A 27,356-nucleotide genomic window follows, 5' to 3' on the forward strand; every position below is an offset into this window, starting at 1 on the left:
TAAAAGCATATAAAGTATTTATCAATGAACATCTAACCAAAGAGCCAAGCAAGCATTGTACCTTAAGAAACTGGGAAAAATTCAAAGTACTTGGATGACAAACTGTAAAATCAAACTAAAAGGATCACTGGAGGAAGCTAAACTGCTGGTCATCAAAAATATGGTAGATCTCAAAAAATATACAAAACTAAACAAGGTAACAACTATACACTCACTTATCACACACTGAAGGGAAAGGAAAAGCTATTTTATATTAATATGTGGAATGAAACCTGAATATATGAATCAATGAGTGATCCACCTGCTCCCCATCTTTGTTTGCTGATTAGGTGCTTTACCAGCCCGAGGATCTGCCTGCACAGAATCTTAGCTTGTCCTAGGCCTGTGCCTCTGGACAGACACTGGAGAGGCATATATAATGCATGAGTGTGTGTGTGTTTTCAGGTTGTACTGCAACAGTAGCTTTTTTGGTAAAATTAGTGTAAAAACAAAAAACATTGCACACCCTTGAATATTTAATTATCCTTTCTGGAAAAATGGATCAAATTATTCAATGGAGAGCCTGGAACATTACTGTAGGCCAGTATGAAGGAAGCTAACAGCTAACCAACACATTAATTAAAGTCAGAAAACTATTTGCTGTTATGGAACCTTAAATATTAATTTTAAATAATTTAATCAGCCTGGCTGATTATTTGGAAAGCTGCCAATCTTGTTGGCAATAGCACTTCTCAGAAGATCCCTGGGTTTGCAACACCACTAGCATGAGAAATAAAGAAATAGTGGACTAGTTGGGGGGGAAAAAAAACAAAACAAACAAACTGACTTTTCTTTATGAATTCATTAATACTTTGCACACCCACAACAGAAAAAACTGAAGTATATTGGCTGAAACATTAATGTTCCTGTATGTGGGAGTGTACAAAATAATAATAAACAAACAAAAAAACAACAATAGTTCCTTTTTTAAAGCATGATTCACCTTTAATAAAGAATGCACATAAAGCTACACGTGTACATTCCCCTTTGACTACAGCAATTTCCTGTATATTGCACTTTAATGATGTAATGTGCTGTTACTGGTACAGGTAAGAACAAGACAAAGACACACTAAGGCAGACAGTTGATAGTTTAAAAAAAATAATAAAAATTTAAAAAGAAAAGAAAAAAAATGAGGAGGCTTCTCACCATCACACGGCCAGTTCCTGGAAAAAACAAAACAAAACAAAAACAGGAAGTTTGTCTCTTTGCACACACACACAAAAAAACCTGGTATAATCTGAGATTATACACTCACACATTTGCTGAGAAATCTTAGAAAGACTGAGGAATTTACTGAGGTTAAAATTGGATATATACAAGCAAGAAAACCCTCAGGAAAAAGGGGTAAGGAACCATAACACTTCACTTTGCATGGCTCGATGAACCTTGGACCATCTGCCTGCAGCATAAGTCTCAATTAAATAATAACCTTAATACTTGATACATGATTTTAGCCTACAGTGACAATGACATCTAGCCATGGTTATTTAGAAGAACACGTGTGCGAATGAGGTGATAACTGGATCGGGAACAGACTGACAGATGCTCGTTCACCCTGCTACAAATGCAAAGTGAAGTAGTTCCTTGACAAATAAGATTTTTTTAGAGTTGATTCTTGTGCATTTCTGACTTTAACACTAAAAATAATCCTCATTCACCAATTCAACATCCATTTTTTAAACCTACAACAGCCTTCATAATATGCATTTGTAGATATAAAGTGCAAAACTAGTAAGAATAGGACGTGAATAACATGAGCATGTTTTCTGTATAAATTGTACTTTGAGGATTTGTGCAAAAATGTTGCTTGTCACATTTTAACAGACAATTACAGTCAGAAAATTTAAATATCACTGTTGTTTAAGGACAAACCTTTTATGGTAAGCAAGCGGCTTTACATAAAGAGAGCAGCAACAGTGTCAACAGACACACATGCACACACATTAAGTATTGATGTAGCTGCCATAAGAGGTCCATACTGGTTTGTTATGTTGTCTGAGTCATTAGCAAGAACTGAAACAAATGAGGGCAGTAGTAGTTTGAAAAGGAGGGAAAAAAAGACTAACGTGGAATAACTAATAAAAATTCACAGTTTAAACACATACAATACTCGTTTGTGTGCCATCATTGATACGAGGTTTGCTGATTAGTAAATAGACTTTAAAACACTAACGGTTGTTAAATAATTACAACATAGCACAAAAAAATAAATTAAATAAAAAACCAATGTACAATCAAGCTGTCCAACATTATAAAGGTTGAGTTTAAATGTTGTCACTGGAAAAATTGTAGCATACTCTAAATGATAATTATGTCTAGAGACATTTGTGCTGTGTGTAACTGAAGCCCTTGATCAATAAAACTTGGGGTAGTTAGTGCTACTATTACCGTTTACGCTTCGTTAAAGTATCCGCTCTTCTATTTTCCAAATGGTACAAATGTTTGAAAAAAAAAAATCCTTTTCAGTTTATGTATTAAACACATCTCAGACAACTACAAGTGTAATTTATAACTTTAGTTCATAAATTCAGAATAACTCAAAATAAAGACCCTTCATGTGGAATAAATATGAACGAACCCTCTGAAGCTACAGAGTAATACCCAAATAACAGTACTGTGGCTTTTTAGGTCAATTTCTTCATATGAACATATAAACACGCACACACACTCACGCACACAAAACGATCACACCTTGTGTTGACTCAACAGTCGGCAGAAAGAGCACATGGAATAAATCTTCACAGTCGTAGGTCTTCTGCTTAGCGCTGTGTGATATTTTGTGGAAGTATAATTGGTGTGCAAGCAATCCCAGCAAAGGATTCTGGAAAATGCAAATCCCTCTCCCACTCATCTGTCTCTGTGTTGTACACCTGAACGATACTTGTGACATTGTTCAGGTGCCAGTTGTAACCTCCGACGATGTAAATCTTCCCGTCTAGAAGGCAGCAGCCCGCTTCAGACTGGCCGGCCCTCATAGGACTGGCTGTGGTCCACTGGTCGTTCTCTGGGATGTAATACTCGACTGCTAGCACATCAAAACAACGGTCAACATGGTCCATGCGGCCGCCCAGGGCGTATACCCGATCCCTGGTGCTGATCATGGTGTGCAGCACTCTGGGTTCATTCATGGGAGCTCTGAAGTCCCATTGGTCTGTCGCCGGATCGTAGCAGTGAAGAGTTTTCTTGTCATCCAATGAGACGCCGTATCCTCCTGAGATATACAGCTTCTCTTGACAGGAAGTCCCCGCATGACCCCAAATCCGGCGTTTTAATGGTTCCACATATGACCACTCATTCTTCTTTGGGCAGTAACACTCTACAGATGACAGGCTGCCAGATCGATTGCGCCCTCCAGTGGCGTACAGCAGTCCATTCAGCACATTTAGCTGAAACTGGATACGAGCCTCCTGCATGAGTGGAATGCGCAGCCATTGGTTCAGATGTGGATCGTAGCGGAAACAGCTGTCCACCGCCCCCTCGCCACTACGATACTGTAAGTGCTGTCCGCCGACGACGTAGACAAAGTTGTCTAGTACGGCAACACAAGCATGGCTGCACCCCGTCTCCATCTCCGTAAGCTCTTTGAACTGACGGGATGCGACATCTGGAAGATAGTACACCTTTGTGGTGACTGTGCGATCGTTGTCGGTGTAGGGCGTCCCACCAAAGGTGATGAGTGACATGACGTCAGAGCGAATGAGTGTCCGTGAGGACTGCATTTCATGCTGTCGGAAGGGAAGGATCTGGTAATTGAAGGCCTCGAGGAGATACTGGCGACACTGAACATCCTCCACCATGATGTCCACTCTCTGAATGCTGTCCACCAACTCTGAAGAGCGCATGAGGGGGAACCGCACGTGGCAGAGGACGCTGCTGGCTTGAGCCCGGCGAGACTCGTCGTACTGGAGCCACCTGATGGCGGCGTGGAAGAGGTCGATCTCACTGCAGTTCTTCAGTTTGTTGCTTTGAAGGAAGAAGGTGAGGCGCTCCATGGGAATGTGCAGGAAATCATCCTCCTCTGCAATCTGGAGGAAGTGGCAAAAGGTGAAGGCATCCACCGACTCCTTCAAGGAGGACAAGCTGAACGTGGTGGCCATCTGGCCGATGTGCAGGCAGGTCTCAACGCTCATCGCTGACTTGAGGAACTCCTCGCAGAGCTCCACGACAGGAACCATTTGGAGGAAGACAGCAGCTCCGAGGACATCCTGAATGCAGTCCAAGTCTAAAGTGACTTCTGCACTGTAGGCAAAGTCGATGATGTGTTTCAGCCCACGGGCAGACAAACCCTTCAGCTCAATGGTATCTTGGTTCGACTCCCTCATGCCTCCCGTGAACATAGCTCTGAAACACAAGGACGTGTAAGTAAACTACGTGATATTTTACGGTCCCTTGGAATTCAAAACTGCATACATTTACTTTACTGTTGAATGGCAATGGAGTCAGAGTCATTGCTCTACGTAAAATAAAATGAATAAATAAATTAAAAAAGGCCCTTTTTTTCTTGAGTTGTTCATTGTTTCAGGTCTGGTGCAGATGAACCAAAAACTAGTGTGCAAAGCAGTAAGCTTACCTTTTCCTGCATTTTTATGTTATTGTACAATTATCTAAATATTAAAATGTTTTAATATGTTTTAAAACTTTCTCAATTTCTGCTTCTCTAATATACGATATCGTTATATCATTTGGCAAATATGAATTCACTGACATACAGGAGACTGAGAATGTATTTTTACATTACCGAGATGTGTATTTAACTTTAAATGGATGTAACTGTTTTTTTTCCCTCCATTCCAGCTAAAAGCTTCCAGTTATGAATGCAAATTGGGCAGTGTGAAGTCTCATGCCTTAGACTAACCTGAAGTAATCACTACAGGCGGCCAGCACTGCTTTATGGACCTGGAAGCGCTCCTCGTTGATGGCCAGCACGACGTCAAGTAGCTGGCCCTGAGCCCGTAACACAGACAAGCCCTGAAGGAGGGTGGAACTGTGGCTCGGGGCTGAGAAAGTACAGCGAAGGGTGCTATTCTTGTTTGCCATACTGTAAAGAGAAAAAGGCCTCAAGTCACTCAAGTGATTGTTCCTTTTTTCACATCTCCCCTGATCTTAGTTTCTGTACTCAGCTTAATTTTTCAGTTACTAAAAGCTATTACCGCCTTTTCAAACATGCTGCATAGTCCAAGAGATCAATAAGTTGCGTCTGGTGAAAGCATTGCTGTGATGAAAATTTAATCTAATCTGCTAGAGTCGGCCAGGGAGAAATGCATTCTGTTCGGTGTCTTTGCATTAGCGAGAATGTGTCTGTACACTGGAGTCATGGTGAGGGGAAGAGATAGTGCTGTGCACTTTACTGCTAGACATAAAAAACTGAAATCTATCTGCCACAATTACAGTGGCTTACTGAGAGCAAGTAAGTATATCTGGTGGACACACCATCATAGGTACATGAAAAAGCATCACTTTGTCAGCACTCAAGGAAAAGGAAGTTCTCCCTGACATCACTGCAAACACATTTATTCAAAGTACATATATAACCTCAGACGAGCGACAAGCTTACATACGTTTTTGCTTGCACTTTTCCCCCCTGATATGCTTCATTTAACAAGATTCAAAAATGGCATCCAAGCACAGCAAGAAGGTTAAAAATGACCAAATGGGGCTAAATGGGAACGATAGGAGTTTTTCAAATCCAACAATTATCCTATATTAAGTCAAAAAATTAAAATTGAGTCAAAGACAAGTGATGAGGTTCAACCTGACAACCAGCTCAACAACCCCACCCCTCCATTAGAGTGGACACAATGATCCAGGCCTTCTCTTCCAACATCAGTGTTTTGTTCAGAAATCAGTTTTCTTGCCCTAATAGGAGAAATTATAATCACCCTGGTGTAAATAAAATCTGTTCAATCCTAAAAAAGTAATTGAGAACTGAGAACTGTGTGTATAAAAATAACCAGTCTTGCAATTTTCATACCCCAGTATTGATCTCGAATATCAAGTGATGCTGATACGATCAAAAAGATTTTCCTCTGACTCTCACCTTTATTTTGTCAAAAGCTAACAAATACAATGTAGCCCAAATAGACATTTTCTTGCTTTGGAGGTTGTATTAGCTCATCTCACAAGAGCCAACAAAATAATTTAGAGAATGCAAACGCTGCTGGTTGGTACTGGTAAAAAAATAAAACGGCAAAAAAGTGCAGGTCTGGAATAAACAGCTTAAAACAGTGCGAGGATCCCTGCAGTAGTTGTATGACTGATCCTGTGTATGTGCATGGGAAAATTAATTCCTGACAAATTTCCTATTTGTTTGTAGAAAAGCTCGAGTACCTGGGTATCTGCTGAGCAAATAATATTCATCTCTGTCTGTGCATGTCAAAATAAAAGGAAAACAAAGTGGAAACTGCGCACATGCGCGCACACAAAACAGGTGAAGGGAAGAAAACGGAGAGTCTTCTTTTATATATCTGGACTAACGTGGTTGTTTGCCCGCGTAAAATAATAAAAAATGCAAACGTGTTCCATTTAGCTTTGGCAGTGTTACTCTTAATACTTAATGATGGCGTGTCCTACGGTTATCACGTTGACGTAATTAAGTGCACCTGCATGTCTCCAGTGGGGAAACCTCCTCATTAAAATAAACGAAATGCTTACGGTCTGCATTATGTTTTTGTTTTGTTTTTTTAAATATCAGAATTTTTAAAAACATGCCTAATCTGATTTTGAAGAAGATATTTGAGCCATAACAAAACAGAAACAGACTTTCCACGGATGTGCTCGCAGTTTTGTGGTGACATTTAAAGCAAACTAGCATCGCTTCAAAGTTGTGACCTATTTATTAGTCTATCATGAAAATTATTAATAAAACTGTTAAAATATAGCAGGTTGTGTTACTGTTGTCTAGCCTCCATTCTGAACTTCTTTTTTCTTTGCTGTATCGATAAAAAGGAGCAGGTAGTCTTGGTGCCTGGAGGCCCGGACACCGCCTCGGTGTTTCCTTGATTTACGCCGCGGCGCTTCGAACCGTTCTGACGGACTCGGATCGAGCTCGAGTCCCGGAGCCGTGGGAACTCCCATCAGGGAAACACCGGACACCCAAGACAACACCGTGGACTCCCCACGCCCTCACCCACCTGTTCTGCGTATCTTTTGGAGCAAATTCCCCACCATCTGACTCCGCCATCTTCTAGCACATAGCAACACGCATAGGGCATTTTCAGCAGAGTTAACAGGATGCCAATGGCACGACTGGCCCGGTCATGGCTTCACAAGTCTGAATAAAGTCGATTGTTCCAGGATGGATGGTAAACAGCTGCCTGTCTGTAGTCCTGTGCCGAACACGGTGGTGACCTCACCTACCGGCTGCTTGCTGTACCTCCTTCCTTTGTGCCGACCACTAGAGGACGCCACAGTCACGTGCACAGGTGTTTCAGTTGAGATGTCCCGTGTGAAGCATTGATCCTATAGGAGACAAAACTAGATTGTAACAGTAAATATCCATAAAATATGTCTGTCATTCTATTCATACGGTAGGCCTGTATTAAAGTAGCACTTCTTGGTTGCCAGTTAAGTCTATATGTGTAAAATGTTGCGAATATTAAAAAAAAGTATCAATTGCAAAGCCTGTATGTAAACAATACAATAGTATATGAGCTGGGGCCTCCTTTATCAGATTTTTCTGTGCAGTAAATGTGATAGGACTGGAATGCAGAGAGACCAGTTCTGCACACAGACTGTGCTAATATGCAGAGAATGTGGTTTGACATTGTTGAGTTGAAATGAATGAGGCTTTCCAGTGAAAAAGTCTAGCTCATTAAAATGATGTCAAAGCAAAAGACTGTAACTTGTCTAAGACCATATGAAACTAATTCAAGTCATTTTTATTTATATAGCGCCAAATCACACCACAAGGCACTTTATATGATAAGGTAAAGACCCTACAATAATACAGAGAAAACCTGAACTTTCAGAAAGCAAGGCAGCAGTGGGAAAGAAAAACTCCCTTTCAACAGGAAGAAACATCCAGCGTAACCAGGCTCAGAACATCTTTGCTCATGCAGTCATCAGAGTTATATCTGCAAAGGTTGGGCTAACATCATATTAAACCCTATAGACTAACAATGGCATGTCACTCAAGTCCATATGTGTGTGAAAGCAGAGGAGTGAATGCTTGTGTGCACAAGAACAAGTGCAGAGGTATTGGATGCCTGACGTCACCAAAGCAAAAACTGACTGAACCTGCAACATCAAATGTAAGAATAGTTGTGTTGATAAAAACTGAAACTTCAGTTAAACTATGAGCATGACTGTACTTTATTTATACATACACTATGGTATCCTGTGATAGTATTTTAACCACAGGCATTGCTTATCAGATGGCTTTTTTTCTTACCACAGAGATTAAAATCTTCTGCTCTGACCAGACGATTTTAATCTCTGTGGTAAGAAATGAACACACAACAGAACAGAGTGATCATCTTGCTTCTTTTATTCTTAAAATCTGAAGTAGGAAAATCCTTTCTTCTTCCAGTTCTGGGAATGCAAATTGCAGCAGGGTGGGAAACGCAAGTAGGTTGTCATCACTTTTTGAGAATTAAACAGGACACGCTCTACTCTGAACAATGTAACTTTCGATCTGAATGCCACAGAAGTCTCTTTAGTAATGAGTAATGTGGTTTTTGATGAGCTGCCTTTTTTAAGGTCACTGGGTTTTCTTTTTTGCGACCACTTCCTATCATACCATTACCTCTCAACAGGCTCACATTTGTACTGCTCAGCGATCATAAACACAGCTTCTCTGTCTTTCCTGTTACATTACACTGGCCAACATGAGTTGTTTTTGTTTTATTTTCTTGTCATTGCAAAAACATACTGCAAAAAGTGAATTAACTTTTGCTTTGAATAATAATAATACAAATCTGCTTTCTTTCACAGCAAGTGTATGATGGATAATTAAAGTCAGCACTTAAAGCAAATTGCAACTGACTGAATTATCCTTTGGTAGCTTGTGTCTGACAGTTTCACGTTGTTGCCTCAAGATAACGGCAATGAACTAAAACCACTGAGGCAAATTTGCTTTTTAGAAAGTTTGAAAACGTCAAACAAGTATTAACAAAGATTTCTTTATTCCACAAATAAAAACAAACAAACATTTATTGACACTGTAAAGTGATAAAGTATGAGAATGTTTAACCCTCCTTCTTTCATGTACTGGCCTCCTTACAGTGGGGGGCACTAATTATTTGATCCCTTGCTGAATTTGCACATGTCGTCCCTTACAAAGAAAATAATTAAAGTCTCTCATTTCTATGGAAGTTTCATTTTAGTGTAGAAAGGTGAAAAAAAAACACATTACATGAACGTTATAAATTCATTTGTACGTCATTGAGTGAAGTAAGTATTTGATACTGTGACGGAGGTGTGGTCCCTGGCTTAGCTGCAGGGGAGGAGTGGTGCAGTGAGCTCAACGGGGCGGTGCTGGGGAGGCAGGTGAGAGCACAGCTGGTGGCTTTTGGACTGATGACAGTCTTTTTCCCTTTTTAGTGAGGTGGAAGACCAGAGAGGAGGGTTGGAAAAGCTGAGACCAGTGCTGACCAGACTGTGGGTTGTTGCATAAAACCCTAAATAAACTTGTGAGCATAACCAGTGTGTGTGGAGTGCATTCTACAGATACCCTATAACCTAGCCGGAATTCTGACTCCCATGGATTGATTAATTGATTCAATGACAGTAAATCAATCAAGTACAGATACTCCTGATCTCAACTCACTATGTGTATAAACCACACCCAAAGAGCCTTCAGAGGACGTCAGAGACAAGTGTGGGAAATCGAGGAAATAAAATATAAAATGACCATCAATCACCCTTGATCTGGATCCGTGCAAGAGGTTGTCTCGTGGGGTGAGGATGATCAGGAGAAAGGTGACGAATTGGCCCAAAACTACACAGGAAGAGCTTGTTAACCATCAATGCACTACACCACAATGGATTGAAATCTTACAATGCCTGCAAGTTCCCCCTTCTTAAGAAGGCACATGTACATGCCTGTTTTAAAGTTAATATCTGTGAACATCTAAATGATTCAGAGGAGGCCTGGCAGAAAGTGCAGTGCTCACATGAAACTAAAGAGAAATGCTGAGTATGACTCAAATATCACCATCCCGACAGTGAAGCACGGAGGCTGAAACATTATGCTTTGGTGCTGTTTTTCTGCTAAGGGTGCAGGACGGCTTCAGGTCATTAAGGGACCAATGGGCAGGGCCATATACCATAAAATCTTGGATGAGGACCTCCTTCCCTCTGACAAAACACTGAAGATTGGTCATGGATGGGTCTTCCAGCATGGCACCGACCCAAAACATACTGCCAGAGAAGTGGCTAAAGAAGGAGCATATTAAGGTCAGGAAGTGTCCTAGCCGGTCTCCAGACCTGAGTGGAAGGAGCTGAGGCGTCTGTGCCAAGAGGCAGCAAAAAGACCTAAAGCATTTAGAGAGTGTCCATAAAGAGGAGTGGGCCAAAACCTTTCCTGGGATGTGTCTAAACCTAAGAAAAGTTTTAGCGCTGTGCTTCCCAACAAGGGTTTCTTCACTAAGTACTAAGTTATGATTAAATACCTATTTCACTCAGTTGCATACAAAATGAAAGTACCATAAAAATGTCTTTGCAAAGTAAGCAAACTTAAACATTCACAGTGGATCAAATAATCATTTCCCCTACTGTATGTCAATGAACAAACAAGATAGTCCGTTAATGTCAAATAAAAAAAAACAGCAAAATACTTTTGCTGATTAATATATTATTGCTAAGATCCTTCATTCGGTCAGCAAGTGCTTAGGTTCTTTTGTGCTGTGATGCTGAAAAGTCTTTAGTTAAATCCATTTAAGGTAATTCTGTCTTCATGTCAAACACCAAGCCGTTCTTGTATATCAGCATGGCAAGCTCATTGTCCACTTGCTCAAGGTCCGTAATTTCTCCTTTGGAATTCCTCTGCTCCTCATCTGTAGAGCCGGGGCTCGAACAGTCGTCGCTGCATTCTTCCAAGGTACTCCTGTCGTGGTCTACGTCCTCATCAGTCCCATCGTCCCACTCGTCCCTGAGAACGCGGACATCTTCTGCTTCCTCTGAGACAGACTTTCCCTCTGGATAAAGTTTGAGCAGCGTCAGCTCATCGTGCACCTCCTCTTTCTTCTCTAGGATTTCCTGTTTTATCACATTATCAGAGAACAGATTTAGTAAGTATTTGTAATTACATGGGATAAAAGGTTTTATCAGTTGTAGATATGAAAATGTGGGTTAAAGCTCATTGAAAATATTCTGTGGTCAGACAAATTAAAATTTGAAACTCTTTTTGGAAAACATCGAAGCGGTGTCCTAAAAAAGGAGGGGGACCAGTGTGCACATCTGATAAAAGGACCATCAGTGTTGAAAGGTACGTACAGGTTTTATACATACACACCCTTTGTGTACTGTTTTCACTGACGCAATGAGTTGAGCTCATTTTTGTCTCAGTTGCTTATGTTTTGTCTTTTTCAATAGGGCACATGTCACATTCGGCAAAAAAAAATTGACAATGGTCAAAACAGTGGTCCACCCATCACTGGTCATGGTACTGTGGCTGCATACTTCTCTTGCACGCAGTCGACAGTTCTGCTTTTTGGTCAAATGAAAAGTCTGTGGTTCTGCCACATTGGCTTTCAATAGATCGGTCAGAGTATTTGCTGGAAAAATATTTGGCCAAAGCATCCAGTCATTTCAGCAATGCCCACTTAGCAACCACAGACATTCAACTTTCCATCATTTGCAGTTTTACTTCTTGTTACTGTTTCCCAGACATAGTGCTTTGAGTTCTGCCCTCATAGTTATGTTTTTGACCTAGATTATCTTTTTTCTCATGCGTTTTGAGAACTTTACATGCAGTTTACCAAACTCCACATGGACTGTCTCATGCCTTTTATTCAAGAATGGCCTCCGTCCCTATGATTTCAAACTTATTCCATTTAGCAGTTACAAAGGTCAGTGGGGAATCGATTTTATAGTCTAGATCTTGAGAGCATAATATCTCATCACAGTCAGGTCTGCAGTTTCCTGGACCTCTTTGCTTGTTCTTTGTTTAAACTTCAGTAAATTATATATACAGGTGCTTGCCTTTCCAATGTATGTGCAATGATTTTCTTGGCCTGAGAACACTGTGATCAATATTAACCTCCTAAGACCCAGACTCTTCCACGGCATGCATTTTTAATTTCTCTTTGATATTTGGGGTGATTGGGACCTGATGAATGTAAAAACAAAGAATTACCAGATTTATTTTTTTTTACCTATTTTTTGTTTCTAAGAAAAATGAGAGCCACATATGAGGATATTCGTTTAAAATTTCAATAGAACAGTAGCAGTATGATGTCCTCATAAGCGGATATCAGGCCCTTGAGACTTTTGGTCTAAATAACCCAAAATGTGATGTCCACATATGTGGATGCCGGGTCCTAGGAGGTTAAAGGCTAATTAAAGCAAACTGGATGCATCGAGCAACAATTTGGAGCAGACTTCAGAAACATGAAAGGTTCAGCCTGGCCTCACAAGAGAAAACAACAATAGCTTTTTAAGCAGGTCAAAACCTGCTGTGGTCATGTAAATGAGAACAGCTGCCTTCACAGTACCTGGGGTGGTTTGGACTAGTCATGCTGGTAACTGAGAAAACAGAAGAGGAACTTGTTGCACTTGAGAGAAATCTGCCTCAGGGCTTTCTGACAGAAAGTCCAACCAAACAGTAAAGAAAAAAGAAAACAATGAAAAATAGAAGTCAGTGAATGATGGTCCCATGGAGTGAAAGCCCCCAGACTAACAGACAGTCTATGCTAACTGGTAACACCAGTTACCAGTCTATGCTAACTGGTAACACCGTTGTTAATGGAAGCACGTGGGAAAAAATTAAACTCCAAATGCTACACTGTGTGCTTTGGTGTCATTTTGGTTTTTATCATGCATAAATTTGAGAATCTGAGAAGGAAAAGAGTTGAAACTGCAGTAAAAACTAAAAATAATGACACGTTCTGCAGAAAAACTTGGAAAGTTGCATCCTGTTTTCACTTCTTCTGTTTCTATTACAAAACTGAAGCGGGAACCATCGTTTTGGAGACTACAGCATGCAAAGTGTCCCATAAACGTGAGTATAAAATGGACCAACACATCAACCATAATGCATGGAACATTTTTGTGCATTGGTGTTGCACAGAGCTTTACAGACACCCGTCTACATGTGCTGTGCAGTGGGGGGTAAGTGTGCTTGTCTTTGTGCTTTTGCTGTTACATTTGCTTCGCCTCTCCCATGAAGAGCACAGAAGTATTAACTGATATATTTCTTTGCCGAGTACTGAAAACAATGAAAGCTCTCCAGTGCTTCGAGTGCTGCGGGAGAGTAGAAAAGCACTATATAAAAATCAGTCCATATCCTTCTTCTCATCTTCTTCTTATCTTTTTAAATTTCTAATTTTTTTCCATGCTTGTTGTGAAATCAAAATTTCTTTCCTGTTCAAGCCCAGCTTTAAGCTAGTTTGCATTGCACCTACATGTAGTTGGGCTACACGCTTTTGGCTTTTGAGGGTTGCATGCAAGCATGCCTGCTTTGGTTACTTTGGTCTTTCACTGTGTAGCCAAAGTCCTGTGCATGATGGACACACTGTAGGACTGTAAGTCCTGCACAAGGCTCACCATGAGTTCAGTACTATTATACTTTTACAACTCCACTTGACCGAAGGGCCCCTGCACTGTATTTTAATGTCTACATGGACAGAGTCTCATGCTCACCATCTGATGATGATATCTGCATCAAGTGGACCTTCACAAGTGTGTAAATTTGGAAACCATTCATCCATTTTCTTCACTGCAGCAGACTGTCACAGCATTCAGTTCACTGCAGACGCTGCAGAAATCTATCTACCAGTGTCCCCTCTCCCCTCATGAACAATACCACAAGATACTTAAATTTCTCCCCTTGTGGCAGAAACTCATTCCTAACCCAGAGTGGACCCTTTTCCAGCTGCAGCGGCTTAGCCAAGGAGTGTCACTGTGAATTCTCATCCCAGTTGCTTCACACTCAGCCTCAAACAATCCCAGTGTGAGTGAGAGGACATACCTGATTAAACCATAACAAACCACATCATCTGCAAAGAGCAGAGAAGATATCCCGAGACCACCAAAACAAACACCCTTAACCTCCCCATAAACAGAATCAGTGACATCTGGAGATGCAGACCGACCTCTCACAGTGATTATACAGGGACTGATACTCCATACTCCGACGAACCTCAAAGTGCGCAGTTGAATGCCTTCTCATTAAGATTGCAGGACAAACTCTCACACACACTCAAATATCCCTGAGAGGATGATATTTCAGTAATCAGGGATCAAAAAAGCCAAGCTCTCCACCTCCAATCCACAGAACCACCAAAACACCAACCAATTAGCAAAACTGTTTAAACCCCCAAATTTCTTTGACTATAACTACCTAAATAACCACACTGGGAACGAACATCAAATCCTTAACAGCTGCAAATCCAAGCAATGGCCTTTTACCTGAGTCTTTGATTGATGGGGGATGAAATCTGTAATAACAGGCTTTGGCACAGGAGGAAAAATCTTGACTTTGATCCTAAAGATGAAAAAAAACAGATAAACAAGAACTTCATGAGAAACTTTTACTTTCTTAGACAATTAAGAGACACGTCTGATGATCAGAAGTTACATTGACAGTGGCTGCTGACCATGTTTCACTTGTCTTTCACAAGTACTAAACAAACATACTGTATGCATATTGTAGTCTGCAGGTTTGTTTTTAAAATGGGAAAAAAAGTTTACTTACTTCTTCAAGACAACGGTGCACGTTGTTGAGAATAAAAAGAAGACAAACAGCAAGCCGAAACTCAACCACACTAATACGGGGAGGAGAGAAGAAAATTAGTAATTCTGCTAGACCATATCTGAGTTTTACAAAAAAATTAGCTCCAAGGTTTGAACTAATATAATGAGTTCATTCTTTGAAATATAAAGTTTGAACTCAACTTTATACCACAGCTCTGTGAAAAACTGTTTCACTTTATTACTTCTTAAGATATTCATGTTCAAGCGTGGAGCGTGAATATCTTGAAGGTAGCAATGACAATTTTTCAAAAACTATATATTGAAACGTATTTGATAAATGAAGCTAAAATCTCACAGCAATCATTACATATGGTAAGTTTGTACCATAAAATATTTATGCAAATCAAAGCTGGTTAGAGTTCCTAAGGAAAAAACCTTGCTAACATATATTAGCTTTACTAAAAACAAATTATTTTAACGTGAGAGTTTGCTCTGATACCATTCATTGGTTTTCCTGGCTTGGTGTTGATGATTGCTGTGGCTTCAGGCCCTTCTCCCACTTGTGTCACCCCAGCTAGGGTGATGTTATATTTGCTTCCAGCTTTCAAGTTTTCCAGGTGGTATCTAGTCTCTGAAGCTGGTATGTTGTCGCACGCTAACAGCCCCCCCCCCAAAAAAAAGCAGGGAAAAAAAAGACAAACAATTTCGTTATTACAGTTTGGAAATTTATGTTTCTCAATGTCAGTTAGTGTTTCCTTTTGCAGAACTTAGAAGCAGTTAGAGTTCAAAGAAGTGATTTTCACACCTTCGGGCTCATCCTGTGAACTGATTTTTACCCAGCACAGGCGGTAATGTGTCAGGAAGCCTTGTTGGTACGCAAGAGGAATCGCTTTCCAGGACAGGTCAGCAGAAATGTCTGTTTCGTCAAATGTGGCGACCTCCTGAGGTTCCTTCAGTGGTACTAAAATTTAAAAAAAGAATTAAAATAATAATCCTTTTGCAGAAGGAAACAAAATGTATTGTGCTCAGTGATTTTGATTTGCACTCGATGAGTGTGTGGTGCACGTCGTTTTTTTTGTTCAGCTTAATGTTAACTGCCTAGAGAACTGGTCTAAACTTGGATTCAGTAATATATCGTAATTAGCATGTTAGCTTCTCACTTTAGCAAATCTTGGGAACTAAATTTTACGCATGCTAACTGGCCCACAACTCACAATTAATATGTACTTGAGCAGGTAAAGGGCACTACGGTACTTAAAGTAGCAGAACCTAGTCCAGACCAACTGAAACACCCACAGATCACAACACTGGCCCCACAGGTTGGTGCATCATTACATTTTATTACCTAATCGCCCATCAGACCACATGACCTTTACTTCAATCTTTCTGCTGCAAACTAAAGCACTGTCTCACTAATAAGTGGTTTTCTTAAGATTGCACAGCTGTTTAGTACACCTCCCTTTACCCCATTTACACTGTGTGTTAATGTTCTTACTTTCACTGCTAATCTTAGCCTTTTGTTCTACTGTTGATTGTTTATGATTTAAAGTGATATCTGATCACAGTCATCACGATAGTTTACCTTTGCTAGCTAAAACATATTAATCATTGCAGTAATTATTCTACTGAAAGGCTTTTACCTATTTGCTTAATTAAATCAGTCAATTCAATACTTAAGTGATGTTGTTGTTCAAACTGACCAAGGTCTGTATCTGCTGCCGTAATTATGATGGCTAGGAGCTGAGAGCTTGCTGAAGGTTGCAAAATTTGAGAAGAGTCCAACTTTTCAATTTTGCAATGTGAACACAAAACAATCAAAAGCCCCCTCCCTCTAAATACCTTTTCTACCCACAGCGATATAGAAAATGTATTATTATTAGTGATAATTCCTGGCGATGATGGGTGATTTCCTTTGCTTTTGAACTACGTGTCTCTGTTCTTCTTTAATCCCTAGTGTGAATAAAAATGTATCTTCCCCTCTGTTTTTGAGTACTGCACCTTGAAAGAGTTTACAGCCCAAACAACACCTGAATTCTCTACAAACGTGAGATCTTAGAAAGCCTCACTATCTGGGGCATCTCTGACGAAATGCTATATGCATGGTTTGTTGGCATTGCAGCTGAAGGTGCAGCTGCCTTGACAGGCTGATAGAGAAGAGCAGCCATTGAGTCTTTCACTGCATCAACCAGAATAATTAAAAACATTCATGTCACTGTCAAACACATTACGGAGTTGAGATATTTTTACATAGTCATTGACTCTCAGTCTCCAAAAGTTTGCAGATTATCTCAGTAAAGTGAGCGGGGTAATCTCCCTGCCTATCCTGAGGTTTGTGGGTAATCTTTTAGTTTGCAGTCTGTCTTCAAAGAAGACTGAATCTACTGCAGCACAATATTTATTCATGCTGCATTTGATGCATGACTTCATTATTTCATATTAAATACTGAGATTAAATAGCAAATAGCGTTAAGATTGAAAAAAAAAAATAGGATTTAATTGTGGTATTAATGTTGTGTTTGAATAAATCACCGACGCCTGAAGAGGTCATTTTGAGCTGGAGAATGACGGGCGTATTCATTTAATGAAAACGTTTTATCATTCTTACAAGTCGTGCCCATCTAACGGCCACCTGGGGGCTTTCTGTGTGCCGTTTGCATGCTCACACTGTGTGGGTACTTAGGCGTGCGTTAGGTTAACTAGTGTGTAATCGGTGCAAACTGATTGTCTGTTTCTTGGTCCAGCGATATACTGGCGACCTGAGTAGGGTGTACCCTGCGCCCAGCCCTAACAACCCTCAACTGGCTAAAAAAATAAACTGATGGATGAATGAATGGAAAAATATTGCAATATTTTTGCTGTTCACTGATGTTTAAGGTCGGACATGTGTAGCTGAAAACAAGCTGTGTTTTTCACAAATCCTGCCGTGACTGAGTAATTTTATTCATGAATCCCCCTTTCAGCAGTCATCTTTGAATATTTTTTTCTTTCTGAGATGTTTATCTTTTTGTCAGTATTGGTTTGACCATTTTATCTCACCACATGACAGAGAAATATCACACAGTAAAAAATGTGCCAGCCGGCCTCGCTCTCCCCTTTAGTTAATCTATACGTGCATGCATGTGCTCTTTAATGTGGTTGACTTGTTGCAGTCCTCCTAGCTGGTAGGGAAAGTCTGTAGAAACCTTGCACATGTATGCTTTCATGAAAGCACTTACCACCTTCTTTTTGATAAAAGAAGCACATTTTAACTGTCTGTGGTCTCCCATGTTGACATCTGTGTTCAAAGTAGAGGTAACGGATGTAGTCCTTCAGGTCTGTAACAGAAACACAAAGGCTGCTTTGGTCTACGGTGTTTTTAATGCCATCATTTTGAAAACAAGGTGGCATAAACATAGATGAATGAGAGTAAAATCTTAATCGTTTCATGAACAAAGGGAACAAACTTAAACATACTTAATAGACAACTTACTCTTTCTTACTTCTTTTTTCTTCTTTTTACCCATCTTTCCTGTTAAGGTTATCACATTTTTTGGCACTGGACTTGCATCTTGAAGCTCGTACCACTCAAGACAAGTTCTCCTGTTTATTTCTTTATCTGCCAAAGTTTTGTTGCAAGCTGCCAGAGAGAAATTCAGCTTTGTGGTCTACTTGAACATAAATATACACAATATTGATATCTATGCATTTTACACGCCTACCTTCTAAATCTGATGCAGGTTCAGCTGGTACTTGCAGGATTGCCGGAGGAGACACGCTCACATCATTTTTGGCAATAACAGAGATGTTGGCAGCCGAGTACGACACAAATGTGTAAATAGTATGGTCGTTGTGATATACGGTCTTGGTGCAAATACACTGCGAAGAATTCGATGTCACATTTCTCACTGCTGCTCCTACTGGCATTGGCTGAAGAACAAGATGGCGCTTTGTTGAGACAAATGCAGCTTGACCGACTAGACAAGAAAATACTGTATTCAACTGTTTCAACACTGTCCAGGGAGTAGTGGATGAAAATGAAAATGTAAAAAAAAAAGTGGTAGAAACTGATGGATGAAGTGCCGTTTACAGCCAAGTATTTTCACAAATTCAGTTCCATCCACCGCTCCTGCTCTTTTTGGGGCGATCGTGGCTCAAGAGTTGGGAGTTCGCCTTGTAATCGGAAGGTTGCCGGTTCGAGCCCCGGCTTGGACAGCTTTGGTCATTGTGTCCTTAGGCGAGACACTTCACCCGTTGCCTACTGGTGGTGCCAGTGTCCGGCAGCCTCGCCTCTGTCAGTGCACCCCAGGGTGGTTACAATGTAGCTTGCCATCACATGTGTGTGAATGGGTGAATGACTGGGCGTGTAAAGCGCTTTGGGGTCCATAGGGACTAGTAAAGCGCTATATAAATACAGACCATTTATCGTGAGTTGACTTACCATCCACGTTAGTGTCACCTTTCGAGTGCCATTGAAATGTGTTATTGTCATGGTAACATTAGGCTCATGTACAAGTTCTGTAATGAAAACAAAAAAGACTTTTTTGAGATGCATGAATTTACCATCCTATAAGAAGAATGCTAGAGTGGACTGAACAGGGCAGAAGTTACTTGGCATCATTGCTCTGTTTTATGACACAATTTTAAAAAAGAAAGCTATGAGACAGATGGCCTCACATTCCTGACTACAGTACGTTGGTATACACGGAAGTTTATGGTTGACTCAATGAGTGCAAGACGGCAAGGCCCTGTGGTTTCTGAACAAGCCCAAATCATCGCCCTCCCACCGCCGTGCTCAACAGTTGATGTGTTGTTTTTGGTTTTCACCATATGTGTTGCTGTGCATTAGAGGCAAACATCTGTGCCATGCTGTCTGTACTTCTGGTACTCCAGAAGTCTTGTGGTTTGTGACGCAACTTGATGCAACTTTCAAAACCCAAGTTGTGCTGCCCTGTTTTTTTTGAACCTGTAGAAGATGCTTACTGTAGCTGCCTCCACCAGTGTATGAATGTGAGAGTGAATGAATAGTGGCATTGTAAAGTGCTTTGGGTGCCTTGAAAAGCGCTATATAAATCCAATCTATTATTATTATTATTATTATTATTACTCCTGGTAGCACTTCAAAAAAAGCCATACTTGTCTAGTCTTTTTCTACTTGTACTGTCAGGGACTTTAACATTTAATATGCTGACTGAGGGCTATGTTTTTTGACGATTTCTGGGACGTTCACTGGGAAGACTGTGGCAAACACTGGCTGTTGATCTGAGATTACATTTACCAACTTTTGTTTTTTTAGACCTGTTAAGGTCAGAATGATTATTTTTATATCCTGAAACCATCAATTTGAAAGAGGATGTAGTTTTTTTTTCTCCATGCGATAAAAGGCAAACATTTCAATTGCATCCTGTGCAGCATCATTAAATTGTAGTGTAAATATGCATTTCATTCACATTGAGATTCACATTTTCTTTTAAAATCATCACTTCGGTTGTGTATATAACACTAGCTCACCTGCAGGAACCACAACCTGAGACCAGGCACTCCACAGTGGTTTCTTGACCATAGTGGATCGGTGTCTGATCTGAACCTGGTACGCTGAACTCTTCCGAAGGTTTACAACAAAGACCTGGTCTGTTCAGATTGAAGAAAAAGAGAGTTTAGCTCATTCAACTAAGTTTCACTTGGCTAAATGTTGTCCAGAAATACTTGTCGCTGTGCTCATAAATGCATTACTTTGTCCTTAAACAGATGACTGTCTCTGTGGGGGATTTTTAGGGTCTAGGAGGGCTTCACACACACACTAACAGGTGTTACAAAGGTAAACAAATGCCTCACTTGCAATCTTCAGACATTTTAACTCCTATAAGACATATTTGTACTCACGCTGATCTTTATTGTTGTTAATGGTGGTACTTATTATTCTCTGTAACAGCAAATGAAATTAGGTTAAATAATGATTTGTTTAAAAAAGGCCAAAAATTTACATCTGGTGACAAAACACTGACTCACTTTTCCCCACGGTTCTGTGGGGTGCTCGTCTCGTCTGAACCAAACTTCTGCTACAGCTGGATACTTCTCTGTAGCTATCCAGCTCAAGCTGAGGTTGTTTTTCAACCAGGATGCTGAAATATTTTGTGGTGCTTCATATTTTACTGTTGAATGAAAGCGAAACTTTGCTTGATACACATTTCAACTGCAAAGCAAGATTAAAATGTGGGCTGTGTCAGTTTGGTGAATCAAAATGGATAATCGTGTAATTAAAAAAAGGGTGTCCATTACCTATGTCCTGGAGTATGACAGACGTCTTTGGTGATTTGCATGTGGAGTTTCCTATGTGAGCTTCCACCCAAATCATAACGCTGCGCGACTGAATGAGTTGTTCCTCAACAACATTATGGAAAGTTTCCTTAATGTTCCCAAATTTTGTCTCACTACATAGAAAAACATAAAAGCATTACTGCCCCGGGAGCAGCGGAGAAAGAAACACTTAAACTCAGCATTAAACTCGTGAGTACATTAACCCTTTCTCGTCCAGTTTCACTCGTTTGTTTTCCATTGTCTGTTTTCATAGCTTCTTATTTTAGAAAGTACACCTCTTTACATTCTTGCTTGAACTTAAATGATATGATTGACACCTGTATCACTTGTATCTCTCAGGTAAATATGACTTTAATAGTCAGTTCATTGAGGTTTGCAGGCATGTTTATGCGCAGCTCTCTTAAGGTCCCTGAGGTTAGGTCATTGACTGGGTCATTGAAAACCCTTAACTCCCTTCAGTCATTCTGTTGGAGATCTGCTGCTGTGCTTGAGATCATTGTCCTGTCGCATGACACAGTTCAGCCAGGCTTTAGCTGTCAGACAGATGGCCTCACATTTGACCAGAGATGGGCAGTTACAAGTAATGTGTTACTGTAATCTGATTACTTTTTTCAAGAAACAAGTAAGTAAGGGATTACTATTGCAAAAAATTAATTCGATTACTGTTACTTTCCTGTAAGCACACTGCATTACTAAAATGTGATTTTGTTTGTGAGAGTGTCTCATGACACTGACGTACGAGTGTGCGACATCTGTGGTAGATTAACAATGGATAATATGGAGTGCGCGAGAGAGAACGACCATGCGCCGTTTAAAACTTGGAAGTATGACGTGACTTTGAGTTTGATTCTGTAAAAAGTGACAAAAACATTAGCGTCTGCTGTACACTCTGCATGGGAAGAAACCTCCTTCCCATGCAGCATAAAAACCCTAACTTCAAATCTGAACAAGCACCTAGCACGCTGTCATTGGAATGTGAAATTCCCAGAGAAACCCCCGGTATTCTGGGAATCCATCCTACCTCAAAAACCATCCTACTGGTTGTTTCTGTGCGTGTGCTGCGCATGCGCACAATACAAAATTAAGTGGCAAGCCGTCTTATCTTTGTGAGTATGAGCTACAAGTATACTTGGAGGGGTGAAATTAAGTGCCAAACCGTCTCGCCTTTATGAATATGAGCTAGAAGCATACTCTGATTGGTAGTTAATTTATGTGGCAAACCGTCCTACATACTTAAATTTTTGCTGGAATTATTGTGTGACAGCAGAAATGTGCATATACTATGTACGGTAGGACAGTTTGCCAAAGTAAGATGTTTTGTCAGAAAACCGGATCCCTCCACTGACACGACTGCTGCAGCACCAAATGTCCACCGGCCCCACTCCTGCTAAAACAGGTGAAAATAGATTTAGGAGTGACATGACTCAGTGCCCATGACTTTTTGATTTTATTTAATTTTTGCTGTGTTTTACTTGCATCTTTACTTGTAAACACAAAAAATGATTTTATTTTATATGATGGAATATGCAGAAAATAGGTTTAAATGTTAAAGAATTTATTCAAGTCAAAGACTGTTGCATATAATTTAATTTTTGCTTGATTCAGTGTGCATAAAGTTAAAAGATTAAAACTAATAAAACGAGTTCTAAAAAGAGACTTTTTCATTTGATTCAATTTTATATGATGGATTATGCAGAAAAAATAGAATTGGGCTTAAGTGTCTATTGCTTTATTGTGTATTCAGGTTGTGTATCATGTTGTTTAAAAGTAATTAAGTAATAAAGTAACTAATTACTTTTAAAAATAAGTAATCAGTGAAGTAATAGGATTACTTTCTTGGAGAAGTAATCAGTAATTGGTAACTAATTACTATTTTCACATAACTTGACCAACACTGCACTTGACTCTAGGATACTTTGGTAAACCGAGGAGTTTGTGGTCAATTGCCAGGTGTCCAGGCCCTATGGCTGCAAAACAAGTGCAAGTCATCATCAGTCCTGCACTGGGCTCTACAGCTCGTTTGGTTTTCAGGTGGCACATTATGACCAAACAACTCTACTTTGGTGTGGTCTGTCCAAAGAACATGGTCACAGAAGTCTTGTGGTTTGTTGCAGCTTTGAAAGCCTAAGCTTTGCTGAACCTGGTACGCTAAACCCTTCCGAAGAGCCACAACAATGACCTGGTCTGTTCAAAATGAAAGAGTGTTTAGTACGTGGCTAAATATTGTGTGTTCATTACTGTGTAAAGTATCTCTGATCATCAGACATTTTTTGTTGCTGTGCTCATTAATGCGTTATTTTGTTCTTAAACAGTTGACTAGGTCTCGACAGTCTCTGTGGGGGATTTTTAGGGTCATGGACAGCTTTAAACAGGTGGTACACATTATAAGTTATAAGCTTCCATAAGTAAATGCCTCACTTGCAATCATCTTCACACATTTTAACTTCTAGTTTCAGAACAAACGATAATTTAGCTCACCTGGTGACCTGGTCACCCTGGTGACCCTTCCAAACAAGCGACACCTGCATACATTTCTAACGCGGGACAACTTGTGTGCAGTTTCTCAAAGCACTGCATGGACTGACCTTGGAGGGAATTTGTTGGGACGTTCACGCCTAAAAGACTAGTGTGTATCAATACCACTAGATCACCAAAATGCTGAAATGTTGGATTTTGCAGAGGTGCTCGCACATGCTAATGATCAGTTAATCGAGGGCATTTATTATAGGGTACTAGCTACCCTCTTATTTCCAATGGAAGCAGAAAGTATTTGGTATTTAACAGGACTGTGAAAACCTTCTCTTTCACATGACAGTATCCCCTCTCTATGCTAATCCTGAAATCTGGTATTCTTCCAGTTTCAAAGCTATTCATCAGGTTTTTCTCTTTTTCATAACTCTGATCATGAAAAGACTTAATCGGTCATGTAGGCTCTCCTTCCATTTTAGTAGAAGTAACTGTTCTTGAAGATCTATCAATATGTAGTTTGGCAGTGCAGTTTCACTCATGATGACAGAACAATGCAGACACACAAAATTTCCTATGTTGCAAAAGTGCTTTTGTGCATTTTTTTTCTAATCTGAGGCGTAAAATAAAAGTTGCATAATACTTCTATTCCTCTCACATCCGCACACTTGCTTGTTCTGAGGTGAATGCAAATGGGAGCGCAAACTGTGCTACTAACGTTAAACGTCTCAGCTGCCAGCAGTGCACACCTCTTTGTTTTTTTGGTTGCAAGAGTGAAGGCATGAGTCTCCCAGGGTAACTGTTTTTCATTGTTGCTGTTGCAGTTTGCGCATGATGCACAGAAGCCAAGCAATGCACTGCAAGTATTTAAGTCACTAATAAAGTGTCAATGGAAAATTGTACTTAAGTAGTCAGTATAAGCTTTTAATGATATAAGTTTACATGTGATAGAATACTGCATGATGACCTTTTTATGACTTAGACTGTTGTCGACTACAAGACTTGTTTTGCTTTATAAATTCTTTCCCACAGCGATAATAGCTGAACAAGCAATTTCACTGGAGAGCTGGACACTTTTATCTGCGCTCCCTAACAAGAAGAGGGGCCGCATCCTTCAGAATCACACACACATACACTTGCATACGCACATACTTTCCTCTGTCTATGAGCAGACGTATTCACTGTTGTATTATTTTTGTATATAAATAAAGACAAGTGCAAGAACAGAGCGCACATCACAGGGCCCCCACTCTGGTGTGAGCACTCTGTGACCACCCTTGCAAGTAAAAACTGCAGCGTGTGTCTTTCTACTCTCTGACTCTCAGCTGAAGACGTGTCTTTTAGAATAAATCTCTTGACATAAAGTAAAATGTAAAAACTGAATACAGGTGTTTCTAATGTTTGCAGTCATGAAAACACCAGCTAACAGTGTGTAAACACAGGCTGTCAGACTTAAAATGACAGAATAAGTTTACTATATTTAAAATGCGCTCATCATAAAATAGAAGCTGAATCTGTGACCTTAAATTGTTTTCTCTGGGCTTCGCTGTTGTGGAAATAAAAAAATGAAAAACAAAGAGGACATAGCACTGACATGACCTCATTTGCTTTATTTTGATTACATGTTATGAAAGCTGCCCTACATAGCTGACCTAAACTGTTTGAAGGAGTACAGCCTCTCAGATCATAAATTCATTTTGTTCCAGTGTCACGTGAAAATCTCACGATTTCTGGGCTGGCTGAAACCCTCACGGTTTCTCACATTCTAACATAACACCTCTGGCTTGCAGCACAGTCGCAGGTGTTGCAGAGTGGTATCAAGATCCCACCTATCCCCTGGCTTTCACTATGAAACATCAAACGACCCAACCAGTTGTTCACTGTAAGAAGCTGGATGTCCAGAAAGCAAATGTCAGAAATATACAAGATTGTGGCAACTGGGCTTCATGGGCCCATTTTTAAAAGAATGTCACACAAAGGTTTACAGTTTATGTGTAGAATCAAGTATTTTTCACAGACTGAACATCTTTATGGACACATCAGTAACAAAGAGCTGAAACTGAGCAATACTCACTTAAAGTAAAGCTCAAACGTCATGTCGCTTTGAGTCGTGTTCATGCTCCACTCGCACGTGTAAACAGTAGCTTCAGCTTTTCGTCTGAAGCACTGAGGACTCGAGGGAGCCTCGCATGCAAAACCTAAGAAGAAACATATTTGAAAATGATGTAAACTGATGTCATCGGGTGGACCTTTGATTTGTCTGGGTTATCTTTGCCACGTTACCCCACACATCACTTTAGAGAAAACAGCTTCAAATGTCCCATTTCAAGCTGGAATTTTCTTGTACTATTTACATTTTTTTTGAAATACACCTGTAAGTGAACACTTTCTTTCACTCTTCTCACTGTTTTGTTGTCCTACATCTAACGTCTAAATCATTATTTGTCACTTTACCTCACCTTTACAAGTGCAAAATTCACACTTACATTCTATTTGAATGAGTTAATTGGTCAAATACATTTTAAACCTAAAAGCCAACACTTCAGAAACGCTGCACACTGCGGATGTGAACTGCAAAGTGTGGAAACCACACACTGCTGATAAGATAACCAAAATTTTGTGGCTGATGTTTTTACTAAATTGTGCTATCACTTTCATGCATGTAATTAGCATTCTTGAAGGTGATTTGATATAATCAGAATGAAGTTAATCTCAAATCCAAAGCACAAAGCCACTTAAATGAAGGTAAACTTTTTAAGGTCATCAAAGAAGAAAGGTTTTCATAGTTGTATCTACCTTTGCTGAGAGTCGTGAGGAACATAAACATAACGTATCCATGTAGTGAGCTCCTGTTCTTAAAAAGTTCCATGAGGTATCGTGGAAAGTCTAGAAAGGTGATCGTTCTACAGTTTGCGAGAGTCCATGTAGATAACCTGCCTTCACTTGTATTTCTCCGAAATGTCACAGAATGTCTCGGCTTGTTTCACTTCATATGAAGAGCAACAAAACCACAAGCGTCAGGGGTGGGGGAAGGTTGTGCTCGTCACAATGGCAGTCATACACAAAATACTGTATACTGTATGACTCACTGAAATCATTTGTTGATTTTTACATTTTTTATTTTCCTGCCACCGTTTTCTGCTGTCTCCAGACTGCACATCAAAGAAAAACTAGTGGAAAGTCTAGAAACTAGAGCAACTGATTCACCACACCTACATTCAGTGTCTTGAATCAGGTGAGAGGGAACCTTTCTGAATTTTACGTGTGAGGTCTAAACCCACGTCGACGTGTAGAAGTGTGCAGTCATTAAAACCTCCTTATATCTAACGCTATCTAACCTCCCTGCTGTGTGTCTGTGTTTGTGTGTGTGTGAGACTTTTGAATCTTTAAAAACAAGCTCCAGACAAACAACTTCCTGTCTGTTTCCTAAAAATAGTGCAGGCTTTTGCACAGGTGTAAACGGTGCATCTATTTTATTTGAAAAAGCAAAATAAATTTGATAAAGACTGAAAGATTTCCTTTGAAAGGAGCGTGTGACACCATCACCTTAACTGCACATGTATGTGCGTTAATAATAAAATTAAAATGTAAAGTTTCACTTTGTGAATCGTGTAGTTGCACCTATACTGTAACAGTATAAGAAGCTGAATCGTTTCATTTACAGTCAGCAAAGCAACAGATTTCCACTCAAATTAAAAATA

General features: G+C 40.0%; 2 protein-coding genes across 5 annotated transcripts in view; both read right to left on the reverse strand.

Annotated features, from left to right (window-relative positions):
• Positions 1-7,474, reverse strand: part of klhl26 (kelch-like family member 26) — a 69,625-nt gene extending 62,151 nt beyond the window's left edge. Inside the window, exons 1-4 of one of the 4 annotated variants that reach the window (XR_191880.4) lie at positions 7,173-7,473; positions 4,898-5,080; positions 2,734-4,383; positions 959-1,205 (exon numbers count right to left, since the gene is read on the reverse strand). Coding sequence is in view for 2 of the 4 variants with exons in the window: in XM_004574387.5 (XP_004574444.1) it covers positions 2,802-4,383; positions 4,898-5,080; positions 7,173-7,222 (1,815 nt within the window). In the remaining 2 variants the exon portion in view is untranslated. Of the gene's footprint in view, positions 1-958; positions 4,384-4,897; positions 5,081-7,172 lie in introns of those variants that run through there. The other 3 variants (XR_013093263.1, XM_004574387.5, XM_004574388.6) reach the window with 3 other exon arrangements.
• A 1,671-nt stretch (positions 7,475-9,145) lies between these two features.
• Positions 9,146-26,633, reverse strand: il12rb1 (interleukin 12 receptor subunit beta 1). The gene is made up of 15 exons (XM_004574389.4): positions 26,452-26,633; positions 25,730-25,853; positions 21,151-21,302; positions 20,881-21,023; positions 20,755-20,794; positions 20,383-20,502; positions 19,313-19,389; positions 18,594-18,801; positions 18,365-18,511; positions 18,111-18,209; positions 15,701-15,856; positions 15,395-15,550; positions 14,897-14,966; positions 14,611-14,686; positions 9,146-11,238 (listed from the first exon to the last, which is right to left on the reverse strand). Exons 1-15 carry the CDS (start codon positions 26,522-26,524, stop codon positions 10,918-10,920), a joined length of 1,962 nt encoding a protein of 653 aa, XP_004574446.3. The 5' UTR covers positions 26,525-26,633; the 3' UTR covers positions 9,146-10,917.
• Between the last annotated feature and the right edge of the window lie 723 nt (positions 26,634-27,356).

Source organism: Maylandia zebra, linkage group LG15 (assembly GCF_041146795.1).
Source record: "Maylandia zebra isolate NMK-2024a linkage group LG15, Mzebra_GT3a, whole genome shotgun sequence".
NCBI classification, from domain to species: domain Eukaryota; kingdom Metazoa; phylum Chordata; class Actinopteri; order Cichliformes; family Cichlidae; genus Maylandia; species Maylandia zebra.